The sequence below is a fragment of the Saccoglossus kowalevskii genome, chromosome 14 (assembly GCF_978046115.1).
Source record: "Saccoglossus kowalevskii chromosome 14, keSacKowa6.1, whole genome shotgun sequence".
NCBI lineage: Eukaryota > Metazoa > Hemichordata > Enteropneusta > Harrimaniidae > Saccoglossus > Saccoglossus kowalevskii.
The window spans coordinates 34902946-34924184 of record NC_140654.1 but is presented as its reverse complement, the minus strand read 5'-3'; the positions used below and the strand labels follow the sequence as shown (position 1 = coordinate 34924184).

General features: G+C 37.5%; 1 protein-coding gene across 2 annotated transcripts in view; it reads right to left on the bottom strand.

The window, feature by feature from the left end:
- LOC100368188 (adenylyl cyclase-associated protein 1-like) overlaps positions 1-21239 on the bottom strand; it is a 96897-nt gene that overhangs the window by 55362 nt on the left and 20296 nt on the right. For both annotated transcript variants that reach the window (XM_085508176.1, XM_085508177.1), the window contains exons 3-4: positions 14497-14609; positions 14128-14205 (exon numbers count right to left, since the gene is read on the bottom strand). In XM_085508176.1, coding sequence (XP_085364302.1) covers positions 14128-14205; positions 14497-14609 — 191 coding nt within the window. The remainder of the gene's footprint in view (positions 1-14127; positions 14206-14496; positions 14610-21239) is intronic.

The following is a 21239-nucleotide window of genomic DNA, read 5'->3' as shown; positions in this document are numbered from 1 at the left end:
AAAACCACCTATTATCAAGAGTGACTGTTTGACAATCAAAATTTGAATACCTGTCATAGATTCAACTACAGGTAAAACAGCGCCCTCTATCATTCATCAATAGTGAAGGCAAAGTTTAGACTGGCTGAGGACTTGTCTTTTAGGTATGCTTTTATACTTAGAGTGAACAGCTAGAAATATATCTACATGTATAGAAGATGTGTAGCATTCCTACATATTTGGATTACATTCAAATGTCTGGCTAAATAACATTAAATATCAATTTTACTAAAAACAGAGAATCAAAGATATTCAGCATATTCATTGTGTTTTAATTTCATAAATTTGTCAAGAAAACAACGAGTTTCATTGTTATTTTACATGTTCATGTGGATTTAATTTAGTAGACTTAATTTATCAACAACAAGTCATTGAAAATGACATAGTCCCCGTTAAATTTTTGAAAGTTCTCTTTGTGCTCATCATATTAAAGAGCGAGCATGTCCTTGAAACTTGAGTTCCAAGTGGCGTATACAAAAGATTGTTTATTTACATGAAAACACGTGTTTCGTGTCATAGTAATATGGCCAAAAATAAAAACGGCCATTATTCAGCCATCTTTGATCTGATTATGAAACTGATACATGTATGTATGATGTATGTGCCAAATACAAATGAAAATGGTACATAAATTGTGGAAATATAGTAGTAAGGCCAAAAAGTCAGATTGCTGTCAATCGGCCATCCTTGACCAGATTTTGAAACAAATTGTCATGGACATGCATCCTAACATGTATAAAGTACATTATGAAAACTGACAGAGCAGGTCCAAGATACCGCATAAAAAAACAAAAACAGGATGCCTGCTAGTCAACCATCTTTGATCCAATTGCGAAATAAATCATCATGGACATGTATCCTAACATGTATAATCTATGCACCAAGTTTGAATGAAAACTGACAAAGCATGTCCAAAATGCAACAATTTCAAAAAACAAGATGGCTGCCAGTCGGCCATCTTTTATCCAATTGTGAAATAAATCGTCATGGACATGTATCCTAACATGTATAATCTATGTACCAAGTTTGAATGAAAACTGACAAAGCATGTCCAAAATACAACATTTTTAAAAAAAAGATGGCTGCCAGACCGCCATTTTGAATCGAATCGCTAAACCACTGCATTTGCATATGTTCCACATAAATTACTAGGCACATGCAAAGAATGAACGGAATCGGTCCAAGGGATTCTGAGATATGATACGACTCCGGACTGACGCACGGATGGACGGAGACCGAATTATAAGTCCCCGTTTTCGGAATATTATTATTTATTGCATGCAAAATCATTAAGTATGTTATATTTTGACCACAGACTTGCCTTTGTCTTGAGATATTACAGTTATTGATATTAATATTGTATCATGGTCTGTCAGATTAGTTTGAATATGATTGGTCAAAGCATGTCTTAGAAATGGCTCTGGAACCCAAGTTAATAGTCCCCCATTTCGGACACAGACTAAAAAACATGATTAAAACATTGAACACATTTAACACAAGTAGATTTGATTATAATCAGCCTCTTCATTTCTGAAAAATCATTGTACAATTACATACACACAACCATATTAGCAAAAATACCATTATATGTGTTTCATACCAAAGAGTAATTACACTCTGGATATACATAGTGATTTATCATGACATACAATTCCTAACCACTTCACTGTCTGGCTTTAGGGCTATTCAGCTCTAAATATGTGTCAATAAATTTTGTAGATTGATCATGAGACATCATGCAAATGCCAACACTGGCTAAATAATAAACAGGTCTATACAAACATGGCATTGCCCCATCAACTAACTTCACAGAAAATATTTGAAATATTCACCAAATCAACCAACAAGCATTTGAAATATTCACCAAGACACCTGTGGCTGGTTTTGCTCACAGAACAGCAATAATTTTGTCGCAACATGCACCTGATCAGTACCCAATAAATCAGGCAAATAAAAAGAACATTATAAAGCAGTGTGTGGAGTCAGGTCAGAAGGGCACAATAGAACGTCACTTTGTATCATTCTATTGTCTATTGTTACTTTAATCTGTACAGACATGTCTTCTGTTTGCACCAAAAATCTCTGATATTTTGATTCTTGCCAACATGTGATGTCACACAATACAAAATACTTTTTGATCAGTATGCACTACTGTGAAATACTACAGGCATGCATTCTATTTTTATCCAAAGAGCATTCTACCATATAGCATTATAGCCTTCTCACTTTCAGTAAGTCAGTTTCACCAATTTGTCCAGATGAGTGATATTCATGTTTTTTTGTAAATTCACACAGAGCCAGATTAACTGATTAATATTAAACACCAATGCTCATGTGAATTTTGCTTTAAAAATGCACCCGGTGACACGGTGAAGTATCTGTTTGGAACTAAATTACCAAGTGTAACATAGTATGTCAATTAAACAGCATCATCACATGTTCTCTCTAAATTACACAGTAGTTTCAACACAATATAGTTCTCATTGTGCTAATAAATTAGGCCTTGCAAAAAAATTGTTTTTCAGAAATGAGTGAGTGAGTTTTTTTTAATTTTTTTGCTGAGATATTTAATGGGCGTACTTTTTGCAGCTTCATCAAATTGTCAACAATGAAAAAAAGAATTGGCCCACAATGCAGACCAGAAACATCTTTTTTTTTCAGGTGTACAATTTTTTAATGAAATACATAATTGATATTATTGTAATGTTGTTTTATAAAAAAATATCTAGGAAAAAATAATTCCCATCAGTCAGTGAAGGAACACTGGCATTAGAGATAAAGATCATCAGCCAGCAGATGTTCAGCATATATAGCAAATTTTATCAAAATTTGTTTTTGTGATTTTGCTTACACAGACTGAAATGAGACAATAGGCAAATTAGGTACTTAATATGCATGATTATATCTCAAAAACTAATCATGTCTGCCAATTACCAAGGTACATGTACATAAGAACCAAATTTGATCAAAATCAGCTGACAAGTTTTTGAGATTTTTCTTACACAGGCTGAAATGAGATAATTAATATGCAAAGTACCGGTAACAACTTAATCATCTTTCCTAGCCAAGAACCATTTATTCGGCCAAAGCCTCAACATTAACCCTTGGCAGATTTTGTCACGATTTACACGATTGTCACACGCCCTCACAATTATAAAATTCACTTAGGCTTATTTGCATCACCCAATCAGAACTCACGATAGAAACGACACATTATCTGGTAAAATTAAAAAAATGGAATATAGAAATAAACGTGTTGCTAGCTTTTTCTCTGAACGAGCTTACTGACCATCAAAAGAAAGCGCTTAGTACTATATCTGAGGGAAATGATGTGTCTGTTGCAAACACAGGGACTGTGTTGCAACGAAGACCGGATCGAGCAAGTCGATATGTTATCAGTTTTGATAGTTTGTCAGTTTTCAAAAACATGGTTTGCACAAGTATTTAGACATTCCATCGTCTTAATTCAGTTGCCCACAACAAATTTTTTAATGTTGGAATAAGAAATTTTGGAAATGTTTCGAAGAATATAGACCTGTTCTTGACTTGAGTGAATCAGCGCAAAGCCTACACGCCGCCATTGTTTTAATCTGATGTGCTCCCGACCTTCACATTTATGATACAGCAATGCTGATTGGTGGCACCAGCACCTTGGCGCACCCAATCAAATGACTCGATTTAATTGCAGTGAAATACAGCTTTTCCTAACATGATCATGCACGGGTTCAAGGGCCAGTTATGAATGGCGGGCTTTAGCGAAACAGTGCGATTTGGACGATAATACTTAATATGTATGGACATGGCCCCAAAATTAATCATGTCTGTGAACTAAGGGTACCTAAATTTGTTTGTCAGATTTTGCTTATATACACAGAAGCTAAGGGGTGATCTCATATTCAAACATGCGGGTCAAACCTACGAAAACCCAAACTGTCCTAAACCGTCCGAACAAAACCCAGTTTTGCAGTTTGGAAGTTTAAACAATAGACAGTGCGGTTCAGGACGACCGCACGAATTTGCATAAAAACTGGGGTTCGAACCGATCTCATTCACACCTCATTCAAGCTGTTGTTTATTTTTAGGATTGACAGAGTTTACATTGCTTTTTGAAGACTAGATAGTTGTCTCTAAAATGTGTCGATTTTTACCGTGTGCCTTGCCTAAAAAAACACTCTTTTATATATCTGTGAACAGCGTGCTGAATAAATTGTTTTGTTTTGATAAACTGTTATGCCCGAGTCGCAAATTGAGCAGAGGACGTGAATCAGACTTTTCATTCGGCTGGACAATTGATATGTGTCTCTGACAGCTAATAAGTATCAAAAGACGAACATTTGTTGATACAAAGTTGCACTTTTGAGACTTGCGCTACTGTGTTCAAGCCATTACTACTGTTGCGCGTTCAATTTTCAAACAGTTCTTTCAGGAGTGCGGCATCGCAAAATCCGGAAAATTTATTTCGATTTGCTGCACATCGGTTATTTGCAGTTTTTCTTATTCAATTTCCAGTGACACGAAGTATCAAAACAGAAAATTAAATTAAATGGACTCGCGCTGATTATTTACGGCTATTCATCTGCAGACGAGACTGCTTATAAAAAACGAACTCTGACCTCTAAAAATACCTTATTCATAGAGTGCCTTGTACCCAAGACCGTCGCCCAAGGCGACACAGTGCACGTTGCGATATCGATGCATGCTGGGTGACAAGGGGGAAATTCTGAACCAAGATGGCTGCGGTGAGTGCATGATTTTCGGCGGTGTTTAAAACAACACCTCACTGCCTACTTCGCCCACAGTCCCTCAAGGCACTGTGCTTCGATGTATTTTCTAAAATAATCGTTTATTTTTAATTAACCGGGGGTTCGAAATGTGTGCATTTTGTCACAGAAAAGTAAGATATCGGCAGCGGTAAATTCCCGTAATTTCCCCGCAATGTCGTCAGCTGACAATGTTACGGTGGTCGTAGCACCGGAGTCGTAGCATTAGCCCCGACTTTAGTTTTGACACAGTGATAGAGGGACTGTGGTTTTCAGATGCCTTTGTAGAAAACAATGTTGCCATTATCGATTTAATACTTTCATCATATTTTGATAATTCGCAGTCTCAGACTTTACAAACTTAACCAAAAAATGTGTTCTATGAATTTATGAACTGACATGGACACAAAACTGACCGTACTTGTTGCGGACAAAATGTATCAGTTGGCTCCATGGATAAACATATTTTACTGACTATGCCAAATATATATATAACGTAAGTAATCTTCTTAATCCTAAGAAGCTGCTCATTAAAATTCTAGTGCATCTTTTCCCTGTTCTGTTTCAAACATTAATTTACCATGTATATCACAATAGAGAGGGTTTATGGTATCACTTGATTCACATTTAATGACAAAATATAACAAACCATCACGTCTGGAATTAATTCCAGATAAATTGAATAACAATAACAATTGTATAGACTTGTACCAAAATGTAAGTTGTGAGAAACTGATTAATATTACCAATCACAGAAATAAATGAATATAATTTTCATCACACTTATAAATGACATGATGTAAATAGCTTTGTGAAACAAATGCAAGTTTGTTTTTAAAAAAAAATCACTGCTGTAATTCTTAACACTTCAAAATATAACACTCAGTATGAACATGGAGCTCCATAGTATACATCTTATTTTTTTTTCCTACTGAAACCAGGCTGATCGAAACAGTATTGTAAGAAAAACCTAGGTTTCCCTAGGTCTGTCTTCTTTGTTCTCTGTTGTTTGTTTTCAGTGGGGGCAGTTAATGGGCAGTTAATCCAGAGGTTAGGTTCAAACCTACTACTAATTTGCATATTGTAGGTCTAGTAGGTCTGAATAGGGCAGGCCGGGTTTACCCAGGTTTGACCCAGGTGTTTGAATATGAGATCACCCTTAAAATCAAACTAATAATCACTATAAATCATGAGACAACAGCTTTATTTTTACTTCTATGGAAAACAATCCTCAGTATCAAATCAGAAGATTTTGGGCAATTAATGAAGAGCTTGTGTAATTTTTTTTTAATTATGTGTGAAACGTGAAATAAAATAACAGATTTTGCAACAAATAACAAAATAGTTTAGATAACTGTGTGGCCCATTGTAATGTACTCACAATAAAAGTTGTACATTGAAATAAAATTTTTACATTTTTTTTTAACTCAGAAAGAGTTTCTAAAGGCCCTCCCAAACCCTAGCATGAACCCTAACCCTAACACTCTAGCCTAATGTAATTATATATGCCTCTCCAGGTAACTCAGTTAACTATGTGTCCTGAAGGGGGCATATTCAATTAAAATTAGAGAGGGGCACTGGGAGGCAGGGTTAGGATTATAGAGTTATGGATGAGGGACCCTAAGGAAATTCAACAATTTTCAACACATCTGAATGTTGTTGGTTGTTGATCATTTTAACTGTAGACTAATACTAAATTTCATAGGACTCGTAAAATAATGAGCAGAATGGACACCAGAATTGTTAGTACATATAGTTGGTAAATATTGGCAGTCTTCCAATTATTGAAGGCAGCCGACTACATTGCCCAGCATTATACAAATCAGCCTACTTAAGTTACTGGTCTTGAACCAACATGACTGGTTTCAGTATTTGCAACTTCTGTATTAATGCAGGTGAAACATTAATATTTGATGTGTATTTCTGTTCATTTGTGTATAGTTATAACTGTGCAATGACATTATATCAACAAGCCATGCATGGCACAGTCCCCATTAGTTATTAAATTTAAGATACATAGTTTTGTTTATAGTAATATCGCTGGAATATAAACATGTCAGGAATATGATTATGATGATTGTTTAACATTTGAATGATTGACATTTGTATCTGATCGTCAAACGAGTATTGAGAGATATTGCTCTGGAACAGCATTAATTAAAACAAAATCAGTCATTTTGAATACATGTATAATATATAAAATTTGAACATAGCCAGTCAAAGCATGTCAGAGATATGGCTCTGGAAGCCCATTAATAATAATAATAATAATAAGTATGCACTTATATAGCGCCATATATCCAAAATAAATGTTCATAGGCGCTTTACAAGACAAAAAAATAAATAAAAATATTAAACCATGAATAAAACATTAATAGCAACAACAAAGAAAAACTACTGAGTTTCAAAAGTCTGTTTAAAAAGATGAGTTTTAAGTTTCTTCTTAAAAATGTCAATATTGTCAGATAGTTTGATATGTAGAGGTAGTTCATTCCATAAGGCAGGTGCAGCATGGCAGATGGCGCGTTGACCGTAAGATTTAGTATTAATTTTCGGAACGTTCAGGAGAAGATTATTAGTGGAGCGTAGACTGCGGGTAGGTTTGTAAGATGCAAACAGTTCACAAATGTATGATGGTAGGGTGTTGTGAATTGCACAAAAGGCGATTAACATGATCTTGAAATTAATGCGTTGTTGAACAGGAAGCCAGTGTAAGTTGTAAAGAACTTCAGTGATATGGTCAAATTTCTTGGTCCTTGTGATGAGGCGTGCCGCAGTATTTTGAACGAGTTGGAGCTTACGAATGTTCGTCTGGGCAATGCCGAAGAGGATACTGTTTCCATGGTCAATCCTTGATGTAACAAATGAATGTACTAAATGTTTTGTGGTTACATTAGTTAGGTACTTCCTGATGGAACTAATATTGCGTATATGAAAGTATGATGATTTACAAATACTATTCACACGATTTTCCATGGTCATATGCTTGTCGAACTCAATGCCAAGATCACGAGCAGATGTTGTTGGCACAATGGTACAACCATCAATCTGTATAGATGGTAAATTTAACTTGGCCAGATTTGGTCGAGATCCAAAAAGTAACAGTTCCGTCTTGTCCGAGTTGAGTTTTAAGAAATTCGATGTTAACCAATTATGAATATCCTTGATCGCACTTTCCATATGTTGAATGTTGATGTCAATATCTTTGGTCTTGAAACATAAATATAGTTGTGTGTCGTCAGCATAGAGATGAAAGTTGATGTTGTGATGCCGGATTACGTCACCAAGTGGTGATGTGTATACAGTGAAAAGGATAGGACCCAGTACAGATCCTTGGGGCACGCCATACTTTAGCTTGTGTAGTGATGATACTGATCCACGGATGCAAACCTTTTGTTGTCGATCTGAGAGATATGATTCAAACCAGGATAGCGCAGTATCTGCCACACCCATACCACTTGACATGCGTTCTAGAAGAAGCGAATGGTCAACCGTATCGAAAGCGGCAGATAAGTCCAATAAAACAAGCATCACAATTTTCTGTTGATCAAGTGCCATGAGTATGTCATTTTGAACGCGCATTAGAGCTGTTTCTGTGCTGTGCGATTGTTTGTATGCTGATTGCATAGATTCAATAAGACTGTTGGAATGCAAGTGAAACAAAACAAGTCAGCCATTCTGAATCTGATCTAAAATAATGTGCATCAGGAACCCGTAATGTCTAATGTATGTACCAAGTTTGAACAATATCCATCCATAAATGCCAGATATTTGATGATTTTTTAGCCATTTTTAGTAGGATCGTCAAACCAATATATCTGTATATCTATGACATGATGTAAAATGAATATTTAAAATTTGAACATAATCAGTCACAGCAAGTCAGAGATATGGCACTAGAACCACATTTATTAAAACAAAATCGCTGCTCGTCAGCCATTTTGAATCTTATCTGGAAAAAAAATGACGTGCATCAAGGTCCTATAATGTCCAAGTATATACCAAGTTTGAACAAAATCCATCTGTAAACAGCCGAGAAATGCTTGATTTTGATGATTTTTTGCACAAAAATGGCTGCTATTCGGCAATCTTGAACAAGATCGTGAAACAAATTGATGTGCATATGTATAATATGTATAATGTATGCATCCAAACGGGGATTAAAAAATGTGTATACTTGACATACAGCATATTCACCTATTCCTGAACTCTACAGTTGAATGTCAATGTTCACAGGATGCACACATGCCCCTCTGGGGGGGTAGGAACAATCTACTAATCACAAACTAAATCAAGTTATACAAAAAGTCAAAGATTATCTAATATTAGGTTATATCTCAAATAAAACAAATAACTAGTTGAGGTGAAAGCTGAAAGGTTATCTAGGATCATTCAAAAATAAATTATAATCAATAGCATATGGTTATCAGTTTACAAAACAATTTGCACATATTCCCTAATTTGATAGAAAACAGCTTACCGGTATATTTATCTCAGTGTGAATAGACAAACAACTGAAAAGTCAAAAATAAAGCAAATTTTTAATAATTTAGTGTGTTCACACACCATTGTGTACCAAGTTTGAACCCAACTAGACACACAGTACAAGATATAAGCAGAAATGTGCAAAAAAGTTGAATATAGCCGATCTTAGATTTGATTAGGATACAAATAATCTTTTGATGCGCTAGAACACAATTGTCTGTGAACAAAATTTGGATCTAATTAGACAGTGTAAATTTGAGATACTGTTTGAGCCAAAATGTGCAACAAAAAAGGGAAAATAGCTGATTTTCATCAAACAAAATGACTGCTAGTCACGTCAATCATATTGGATAAAAATCCAATACTTATGACTTATTGTAGACTTATTAGTCATATTATGATAAATTAACAATCATACTAAATAAACTTGGTTGACATTTTATGATGATTGGTAAGATGTTTCTGTTATTGTAACAAGAAGATGACCATATGAGGCATAAATTTTCACCCATATCTTATATTTGATAGAGACCCCAAACTGGTTGAAAAGATACACAACTTTGACTAACATTCTTGAAAAGTGAAAAAAGAAGTGTTTACATGAACAGCAATAACAAGGACGTTTTCTCTTTACATTTTGAATCATCACAACACGATTCCATGATGTTCTATATCAGCATAAGGTTTGACTATAATCTATCAGGCATGTCCTGGAATAGCAGAAATGCTTGATTTGGCATTTTTTGTACATAGAAGTGAACTGTGTGTGAAGGTCAAGTTTAAACTTGATTAGCTGATGCATGTCTGAGATATAAGTGTGGGTGGAACCACACACACACACACACCAATAAAAGAATCTGTCAGTACAGGTAATAAAGTACAAAATCATTCACAGTCAAATATCCAATACCCATGCAAAACACAAAGCATAGTATGTCTGTCAATACCAGTATTATGGCATTTTGAAAGTACAACCAACTTCTACAAAGCATTTTGAGCTTGAACTTCACAGAGACAAGTTTGCCTCGGTGTCCTTTAATAATCTCTATATATCCAATGATGCTAAGACAATTTTATAAATTTGGACTTCCAAAATGCATGCCATCGCAACTGTAAGGTTCAACCCCTGACTCTGATACAAGATGTTTGGGTATATGATGGGAAATTGTTCACACCAGTGTAGTCCCATAGGAAAGATGTTAAGAAAAGATATTACACAAAGAATCCAACTAGAGGCAGCGTTTAAGTTACTAGTGATTTGACTAGTAATTTTGTCATGCCCAATGAAGCATACAACAAGATTGATTCGCAAGTAGATAGTTCTATTCGTTCTTTTGTCAAAACAGTAAACAATAATCTCAATGAGTGTTATTGATATTCAACTTGAGTAGAACTCTAATAAGTATTACCGGGTAAGATAAAAAAAATTACAAGTTTTGCCTCTCCTCATCCCACAAGTTACTTTAAAACCTGCTTCTTATGCATTTTTGTTTGCAATATATGGCAATAAAGTGCACATATGGTAGGATTGAGAAATGTTTGTTTTTCTGTTTGAAAGGATAATTTGACAATCCAAATCAACCTTTAATGAATGTATTAAATAGTATTACCTAATAAATGCTAAACATTGAACTTATATCTTGTTTCAGTTTGGAGTGAAACAAGCAGGTTGTTAGCTTAGTTTTGCTGTATAATTGAAAATAAAATAATATTCACTAAAATTAGAAAATTAAACTTCTCATAACAAAATGAGCAAACCTGACTGAGGTCCACCAAAAGTGTCTACATATAAAATATCAAGCATTTGGGCTATCCATTTTAAAGAACAAGTTGAAAATAGCATTTTTACTATTAATGACAAAAGAAGTTAGCACAGATAAACATTGACAATAAAGAAATAATACTCATTACAAATAATGTTTGACCAAGCCTGGTTGATGCCAGGATAGCACATTAAAATTGCCCTTTGATAGAGAGATGGTCACACAGCCCTGTCATGTAGTCCCAAACATGAATATGACTTCTGTGGCAAAAATGCACTATATGTCACCACTAGCACTTGCAATTTACACATACAAAAAAAAAAAAAACAAGCCATGCATGGCACAGTCTCCGGTAGTTATCAAATTTAAGATATATAATTTTGTTTATAGTAATATAGTTGGAATATAAACATGTCAGAAGTATGAATCCAGAAGATGATGCTTGATTTATGATGATTTGTTATCATTAAAATGATTGACATCTTGTATCTGATCGTCAAACGAGTACTTGTCCATATTGAGAAATATTGCTCTGGAACAGCATTAATTAAAACAAGCCATGCATGGCACATTCTCAGTTATCAAATTTAAGATATATAGTTTTGTTTATAGTAATATAGCTGAAATATAACCATGTCAGGAATATGATTTTTTTTACATTAAAATGATTGACATTTGTATCTTATCATCAAACAAGTACTTGTCCATATTGAGAGATATTGCTCTGGAACAGCATTCAAAATCAGTCATTTTGAATACATGTATATATATATATATATATAACATGATGTATAACGAATATATAAAATTTGAATATAATCAGTCAAAGCATTTATAAGATATGGCTCTAGAAGCCCAATCATTAAAACAAAATGGCCGCCAGTCAGCCATTTTGAATCCAATCTGAAAAATTAAATGACGTGCACCAGGAACCTGTAATGTCTAATGTATGTTACAACTTTGACCAAAATCCATCCATAAATGCAAGAATTGATTGATATTTGATGATTTTTTTAGCACAAAAATAGCCACCATTTGGCCACTTTGGAAAGGATCGTCAAACCAATATATCCGTATATTTATGACTTGAAGTATAATGAATATTTAAAATTTGAACATAATCAGTCAAAACAAGTCAGAGATATGGGTCTAGAAGCCCATTCATTAAAACAAAATGGCCACCAGTTGCTTGATTTTAATGATTTTTAGCACAAAAATGGCCGCCATTCAGCCATCTAAAATCAGATCTTGAAACAAATTGACTTGCATATGCATAATATCATATATGATGTATGTGTAAAGTTTGATTGTGATTGGTCCAGGCATGTCTAAGATACAAGTCTGAACGTACACACGCATGAACGCACACACGTGTACACACGCACACATGCACGCATAAAGGTCTAAAAACACAAGTCCTCGTTTTTGGGACTTAAAAGTCAGAAGAGACAACAGTGTCATACAATGGCCGGTACTGTCGCCTGGCACAAAACATTTTTAAAAAAAAAAGAAGAAAAAAAATGCCCTTTCAAACCACACTTCAACGTAAGCATAGATGTGATTTATTTAGACATGTCATGTTATATATAAATATATATGGGCATTTTTTATTCTTGAATAATTTTGATTTTTGCAGAAAAAATCAGCAACAAGTCATCGTCAATATGTACAGTGCCCATATTTATTTGAATGCATTTGATTTGAGGACATAAAATAAAGAAAAAATAATGTCAAGAAAATTTTGAGACAAAAACAATTGGTCAATCATTTGTTAGCCTTTGTACCAAATATAAATAAAATCTGTAATAATGAATCTGAGAACTAGGTAAGAACACTTGTGAACAAGCAGCCTGTCGGCTAAGATAGCTTGCTGTTAGCAATGCACATTTCAACTGAAGAACTGAAGATATCATTAGAAAATTAACAATATGTATAAATATTAAAGCAATTGGACTTGAAGTTGAAAATATATCACTTTTCACCAAAAATAACAAAAATATCCATCAAAATTGGAAAATTGAAAATATCATCATGAAATAAACAAATCTGTGAGAGGCCCACATGTACCTAGTACTTATATATGTAATATATATGAAGGCAATTGGACTTGCGGTTTTTAACAAGCAGTTGAAAATAAAGGAATCAAAATATCACTTTTTACCATAAAATGACAAAATATTCATCAAAATTAGAGAATTGAAAATATCATTACAAAATAAACAAATCTGAGAGAGGTCTACATGTAGTACCTATATATATGATTGGTCGAAATGGCTCTGATGTCTTTGTAGAGCATCTTCCTTAAAACAAAGTTGATAATGTTCTATACAATGAGATATTAACTATTTGCCATGGTTAGTGTTCCCACAATGCTTTTGTCATACCATGGTAGTTTATTTTGATGTTGACATGGCAATCACAATTGTTACTATCTTGCTACAATTCTTCTCATAGGTCAATCTAATCAGACCCTATATACCAAGTATCAAAGCTACTGAGCAGATAGATTTCAAGAAGATGAAAATGTAATTGTTGATGAATGGCTGGACGGAGGACAGACAATCACCATATGAACAGCTCCACATTGTTAGTTGGCCATTTTGAATCAATTCATGAAACAAATTGATGTGCATCAGTAACCCACTATGAGTGATGTAAATACAAAATTTGAATGAAATCGATCGATCCAGGCATGCCTGAGAAATGGTTGATACATTCAAAAGAGCAGTCAAAGATCAACAAAACAAAAAACTAACTGATAGCATATACCTTATGACTTGTCTTTCTACTAACTTTGAATATAATAATGTCAACATGGACAGACGGATAGCCGGATGGATGGATAGAAGGACAGATGAATGGCCACAATATGGGTGTTGGTGCAGAATGAGTGTAACCACTTGCTGGCAAACCAAAGTTGTCTATTGCAGCTTTCCTACATTCTAATCAAGATGCATGTGTTGACACATTGCTAATGCTGATTGCAGATTTAATTAAGAGTTGTTTAATCAGTGAATTTTCCTGGTGTTTAATATCAAATTTAGACATACAGATTTAGTAATACGTGATAGAGATCTTACCTGTTTGGGTTCTTTGCATTTACTGACTTGAACAACAAAATCTCTTTGCGTTTTGAAGGCTGCAGCAACCATGACAGACTGTGGAAATAAAGACACAATATTTGATCTATAACATGTTCTGTTATTGGTGTCCTTCATTTTAAATGTGTGTACACAGTAGTCACATACTGCCAAAATAATTATTTTGGGACTGGCTGAATTCAATTTCTGGTGTCAGTAACCCACAGAGATGTACAATCTAAATCAGTAACCTGCTAGTAATGACAAAGCATAAGATTTTGATAATGGCCAATGCTTCTATGAATGAACTTGAATACAAAAATAGAATTAGGCATGAAATGGGATAAGTGAGAATCTAATGTGACTTACATGTTCTTTGACTTCTCCACCAATGTCTGCACTCAGCTTAAGATATACATCCAGGGATCCGCTTATTAGATCATCATATGCTTCCACAGAGGCCACACTTGCTTTACCTGAAACTATTAAAGACAGGGCAACAGTCAATTCACTATCCCATGCCAATCTGACCAGCATGCACTGGTATCACAGTACAACAAAGTAAATTGACCAGCTAAGTCAGGCCAATCTGACCAGCATGCACTGGTATCACAGTATAACACAGTAAATTGACCAGCCAAGTCAGGCCAATCTGACCAGCATGCACTGGTATCACAGTACAACACAGTAAATTGACCAGCCAAGTCAGGCCAATCTGACCAGCATGCACTGGTATCACAGTACAACACAGTAAATTGATCAGCCAAGTCAGGCTAATCTGACCAGCATGCACTGGTATCACAGTACAACACAGTAAATTGACCAGCTAAGTCAGGCTAATCTGACCAGCATGCACTGGTATCACAGTATAACACAGTAAATTGACCAGCTATGTCAGGCCAATCTGACCAGCATGCACTGGTATCACAGTACAACACAGTAAATTGACCAGCTATGTCAGGCTAATCTGACCAGCATGCACTGGTATCACAGTATAACACAGTAAATTGATCAGCCAAGTCAGGCTAATCTGACCAGCATGCACTGGTATCACAGTACAACACAGTAAATTGACCAGCTAAGTCAGGCCAATCTGACCAGCATGCACTGGTATCACAGTATAACACAGTAAATTGATCAGCCAAGTCAGGCTAATCTGACCAGCATGCACTGGTATCACAGTACAACACAGTAAATTGACCAGCTATGTCAGGCCAATCTGACCAGCATGCACTGGTATCACAGTATAACACAGTAAATTGACCAGCTAAGTCAGGCCAATCTGACCAGCATGCACTGGTATCACAGTATAACATAGTAAATTGACCAGCTAAGTCAGGCCAATCTGACCAGCATACACTGGTATCACAGTATAACACAGTAAATTGACCAGCTAAGTCAGGCCAATCTGACCAGCATGCACTGGTATCACAGTACAACAAAGTAAATTGACCAGCTAAGTCAGGCCAATCTGACCAGCATGCACTGGTATCACAGTACAACAAAGTAAATTGACCAGCTAAGTCAGGCCAATCTGACCAGCATGCACTGGTATCACAGTACAACACAGTAAATTGACCAGCTAAGTCAGGCCAATCTGACCAGCATGCACTGGTATCACAGTACAACACAGTAAATTGACCAGCTAAGTCAGGCTAATCTGACCAGCATGCACTGGTATCACAGTATAACACAGTAAATTGACCAGCCAAGTCAGGCCAATCTGACCAGCATGCACTGGTATCACAGTACAACACAGTAAATTGATCAGCCAAGTCAGGCTAATCTGACCAGCATGCACTGGTATCACAGTACAACAAAGTAAATTGACCAGCTAAGTCAGGCCAATCTGACCAGCATGCACTGGTATCACAGTACAACACAGTAAATTGACCAGCTAAGTCAGGCCAATCTGACCAGCATACACTGGTATCACAGTACAACACAGTAAATTGACCAGCTAAGTCAGGCCAATCTGGCCAGCATGCACTGGTATCACAGTACAACACAGTAAATTGACCAGCTAAGTCAGGCCAATCTGACCAGCATACACTAGTATCACAGTACAACACAGTAAATTGACCAGCTAAGTCAGGCCAATCTGACCAGCATGCACTGGTATCACAGTACAACACAGTAAATTGACCAGCTAAGTCAGGCCAATCTGACCAGCATACACTGGTATCACAGTATAACACAGTAAATTGACCAGCTAAGTCAGGCCAATCTGACCAGCATGCACTGGTATCACAGTACAACACAGTAAATTGACCAGCTAAGTCAGGCTAATCTGACCAGCATGCACTGGTATCACAGTATAACACAGTAAATTGACCAGCTAAGTCAGGCTAATCTGACCAGCATGCACTGGTATCACAGTATAACACAGTAAATTGACCAGCCAAGTCAGGCTAATCTGACCAGCATGCACTGGTATCACAGTACAACACAGTAAATTGACCAGCTAAGTCAGGCTAATCTGACCAGCATGCACTGGTATCACAGTACAACACAGTAAATTGACCAGCTAAGTCAGGCCAATCTGACCAGCATGCACTGGTATCACAGTTAACACAGTAAATTGACCAGCTAAGTCAGGCCAATCTGACCAGCATGCACTGGTATCACAGTATAACACAGTAAATTGACCAGCTAAGTCAGGCCAATCTGACCAGCATGCACTGGTATCACAGTACAACACAGTAAATTGACCAGCTAAGTCAGGCCAATCTGACCAGCATGCACTGGTATCACAGTACAACACAGTAAATTGACCAGCTAAGTCAGGCTAATCTGACCAGCATGCACTGGTATCACAGTATAACACAGTAAATTGACCAGCTAAGTCAGGCCAATCTGACCAGCATGCACTGGTATCACAGTACAACACAGTAAATTGACCAGCTAAGTCAGGCTAATCTGACCAGCATGCACTGGTATCACAGTATAACACAGTAAATTGACCAGCTAAGTCAGGCCAATCTGACCAGCATGCACTGGTATCACAGTATAACACAGTAAATTGATCAGCCAAGTCAGGCTAATCTGACCAGCATGCACTGGTATCACAGTACAACACAGTAAATTGACCAGCTATGTCAGGCCAATCTGACCAGCATGCACTAGTATCACAGTATAACACAGTAAATTGACCAGCTAAGTCAGGCCAATCTGACCAGCATGCACTGGTATCACAGTATAACATAGTAAATTGACCAGCTAAGTCAGGCCAATCTGACCAGCATACACTGGTATCACAGTATAACACAGTAAATTGACCAGCTAAGTCAGGCCAATCTGACCAGCATGCACTGGTATCACAGTACAACAAAGTAAATTGACCAGCTAAGTCAGGCCAATCTGACCAGCATGCACTGGTATCACAGTACAACAAAGTAAATTGACCAGCTAAGTCAGGCCAATCTGACCAGCATGCACTGGTATCACAGTACAACACAGTAAATTGACCAGCTAAGTCAGGCCAATCTGACCAGCATGCACTGGTATCACAGTACAACACAGTAAATTGACCAGCTAAGTCAGGCTAATCTGACCAGCATGCACTGGTATCACAGTATAACACAGTAAATTGACCAGCCAAGTCAGGCCAATCTGACCAGCATGCACTGGTATCACAGTACAACACAGTAAATTGATCAGCCAAGTCAGGCTAATCTGACCAGCATGCACTGGTATCACAGTACAACAAAGTAAATTGACCAGCTAAGTCAGGCCAATCTGACCAGCATGCACTGGTATCACAGTACAACACAGTAAATTGACCAGCTAAGTCAGGCCAATCTGACCAGCATACACTGGTATCACAGTACAACACAGTAAATTGACCAGCTAAGTCAGGCCAATCTGGCCAGCATGCACTGGTATCACAGTACAACACAGTAAATTGACCAGCTAAGTCAGGCCAATCTGACCAGCATACACTAGTATCACAGTACAACACAGTAAATTGACCAGCTAAGTCAGGCCAATCTGACCAGCATGCACTGGTATCACAGTACAACACAGTAAATTGACCAGCTAAGTCAGGCCAATCTGACCAGCATACACTGGTATCACAGTATAACACAGTAAATTGACCAGCTAAGTCAGGCCAATCTGACCAGCATGCACTGGTATCACAGTACAACACAGTAAATTGACCAGCTAAGTCAGGCTAATCTGACCAGCATGCACTGGTATCACAGTATAACACAGTAAATTGACCAGCTAAGTCAGGCTAATCTGACCAGCATGCACTGGTATCACAGTATAACACAGTAAATTGACCAGCCAAGTCAGGCTAATCTGACCAGCATGCACTGGTATCACAGTACAACACAGTAAATTGACCAGCTAAGTCAGGCTAATCTGACCAGCATGCACTGGTATCACAGTACAACACAGTAAATTGACCAGCTAAGTCAGGCCAATCTGACCAGCATGCACTGGTATCACAGTATAACACAGTAAATTGACCAGCTAAGTCAGGCCAATCTGACCAGCATGCACTGGTATCACAGTATAACACAGTAAATTGACCAGCTAAGTCAGGCCAATCTGACCAGCATGCACTGGTATCACAGTACAACACAGTAAATTGACCAGCTAAGTCAGGCCAATCTGACCAGCATGCACTGGTATCACAGTACAACACAGTAAATTGACCAGCTAAGTCAGGCTAATCTGACCAGCATGCACTGGTATCACAGTATAACACAGTAAATTGACCAGCTAAGTCAGGCCAATCTGACCAGCATGCACTGGTATCACAGTACAACACAGTAAATTGACCAGCTAAGTCAGGCTAATCTGACCAGCATGCACTGGTATCACAGTATAACACAGTAAATTGACCAGCTAAGTCAGGCCAATCTGACCAGCATGCACTGGTATCACAGTATAACACAGTAAATTGACCAGCTAAGTCAGGCCAATCTGACCAGCATGCACTGGTATCACAGTACAACATAGTAAATTGACCAGCTAAGTCAGGCCAATCTGACCAGCATGCACTGGTATCACAGTATAACACAGTAAATTGACCAGCTAAGTCAGGCCAATCTGACCAGCATGCACTGGTATCACAGTACAACATAGTAAATTGACCAGCTAAGTCAGGCCAATCTGACCAGCATACACTGGTATCACAGTACAACACAGTAAATTGACCAGCTAAGTCAGGCCAATCTGACCAGCATGCACTGGTATCACAGTATAACACAGTAAATTGACCAGCTAAGTCAGGCCAATCTGACCAGCATGCACTGGTATCACAGTACAACACAGTAAATTGACCAGCTAAGTCAGGCCAATCTGACCAGCATACACTGGTATCACAGTATAACACAGTAAATTGACCAGCTAAGTCAGGCCAATCTGACCAGCATGCACTGGTATCACAGTACAACACAGTAAATTGACCAGCTAAGTCAGGCCAATCTGACCAGCATGCACTGGTATCACAGTACAACACAGTAAATTGACCAGCTAAGTCAGGCCAATCTGACCAGCATGCACTGGTATCACAGTACAACAAAGTAAATTGACCAGCTAAGTCAGGCCAATCTGACCAGCATGCACTGGTATCACAGTATAACATAGTAAATTGACCAGCTAAGTCAGGCCAATCTGACCAGCATGCACTGGTATCACAGTACAACACAGTAAATTGACCAGCTAAGTCAGGCCAATCTGACCAGCATGCACTGGTATCACAGTACAACACAGTAAATTGACCAGCTAAGTCAGGCCAATCTGACCAGCATACACTGGTATCACAGTACAACATAGTAAATTGACCAGCTAAGTCAGGCCAATCTGACCAGCATGCACTGGTATCACAGTATAACATAGTAAATTGACCAGCTAAGTCAGGCCAATCTGACCAGCATGCACTGGTATCACAGTACAACACAGTAAATTGACCAGCTAAGTCAGGCCAATCTGACCAGCATGCACTGGTATCACAGTATAACATAGTAAATTGACCAGCTAAGTCAGGCCAATCTGACCAGCATGCACTGGTATCACAGTACAACACAGTAAATTGACCAGCTAAGTCAGGCCAATCTGACCAGCATGCACTGGTATCACAGTATAACACAGTAAATTGACCAGCTAAGTCAGGCCAATCTGACCAGCATGCACTGGTATCACAGTACAACAAAGTAAATTGACCAGCTAAGTCAGGCCAATCTGACCAGCATACACTGCTATCACAGTATAACATAGTAAATTGACCAGCTAAGTCAGGCCAATCTGACCAGCATGCACTAGTATCACAGTATAACATACCGTATTACCCCGGGCACGCGCCCCTCCCTGGGCAAGTGCCCACCCCCTGTTTTCACAAAAGTTACATGTTGGGGACATCCTCGGTTAAACGCCCAGGGTGATTTTTAGCCAAGAACGGGGTCAACAATAAAGTTTTATTTGTCAAAAACGAACGCGTTCGATTTATTTAAATAGTGTGTTTGTTACGGTAGTTCTCTTTTTGGAATGTGTGGTGGCCCTGAAAAGGGCCGCTTTGTTTGTGTTTTTACATAAAAACTCATTGGAACTTAACAACGTAAGATGAACCACGCAGCATATGGCGCACACGTTCTGCTTTCTCTTCATTCACGATGAATCCAATATTGCAACGATCCATACCTTGGTGAGTGGTTTGAAGCACTTAGCTTTGGTTTCAAAACGTAGCATTTCGCTGACTGTGAATCCATAACGGGAGCTAGCACTTTTGAGACATCACGTGGTAAACTTGCTACTTTCTTTCCATCCTTCATCACAGCATGTGGATTATTTTTCTGTCGTTGAAGAAAAAACATTTTGCCGACCTCAAGTCCATTACGATAACCATAATGAGGCATGCCGACGATGGGAACTTGTTGCATCATCGTTATTTTTGTAATTTTGACCAGCTAAGTCAGGCCAATCTGACCAGCATGCACTGGTATCACAGTATAACACAGTAAATTGACCAGCTAAGTCAGGCCAATCTGACCAGCATACACTGGTATCACAGTATAACATAGTAAATTGACCAGCTAAGTCAGGCCAATCTGACCAGCATACACTGGTATCACAGTACAACACAGTAAATTGACCAGCTAAGT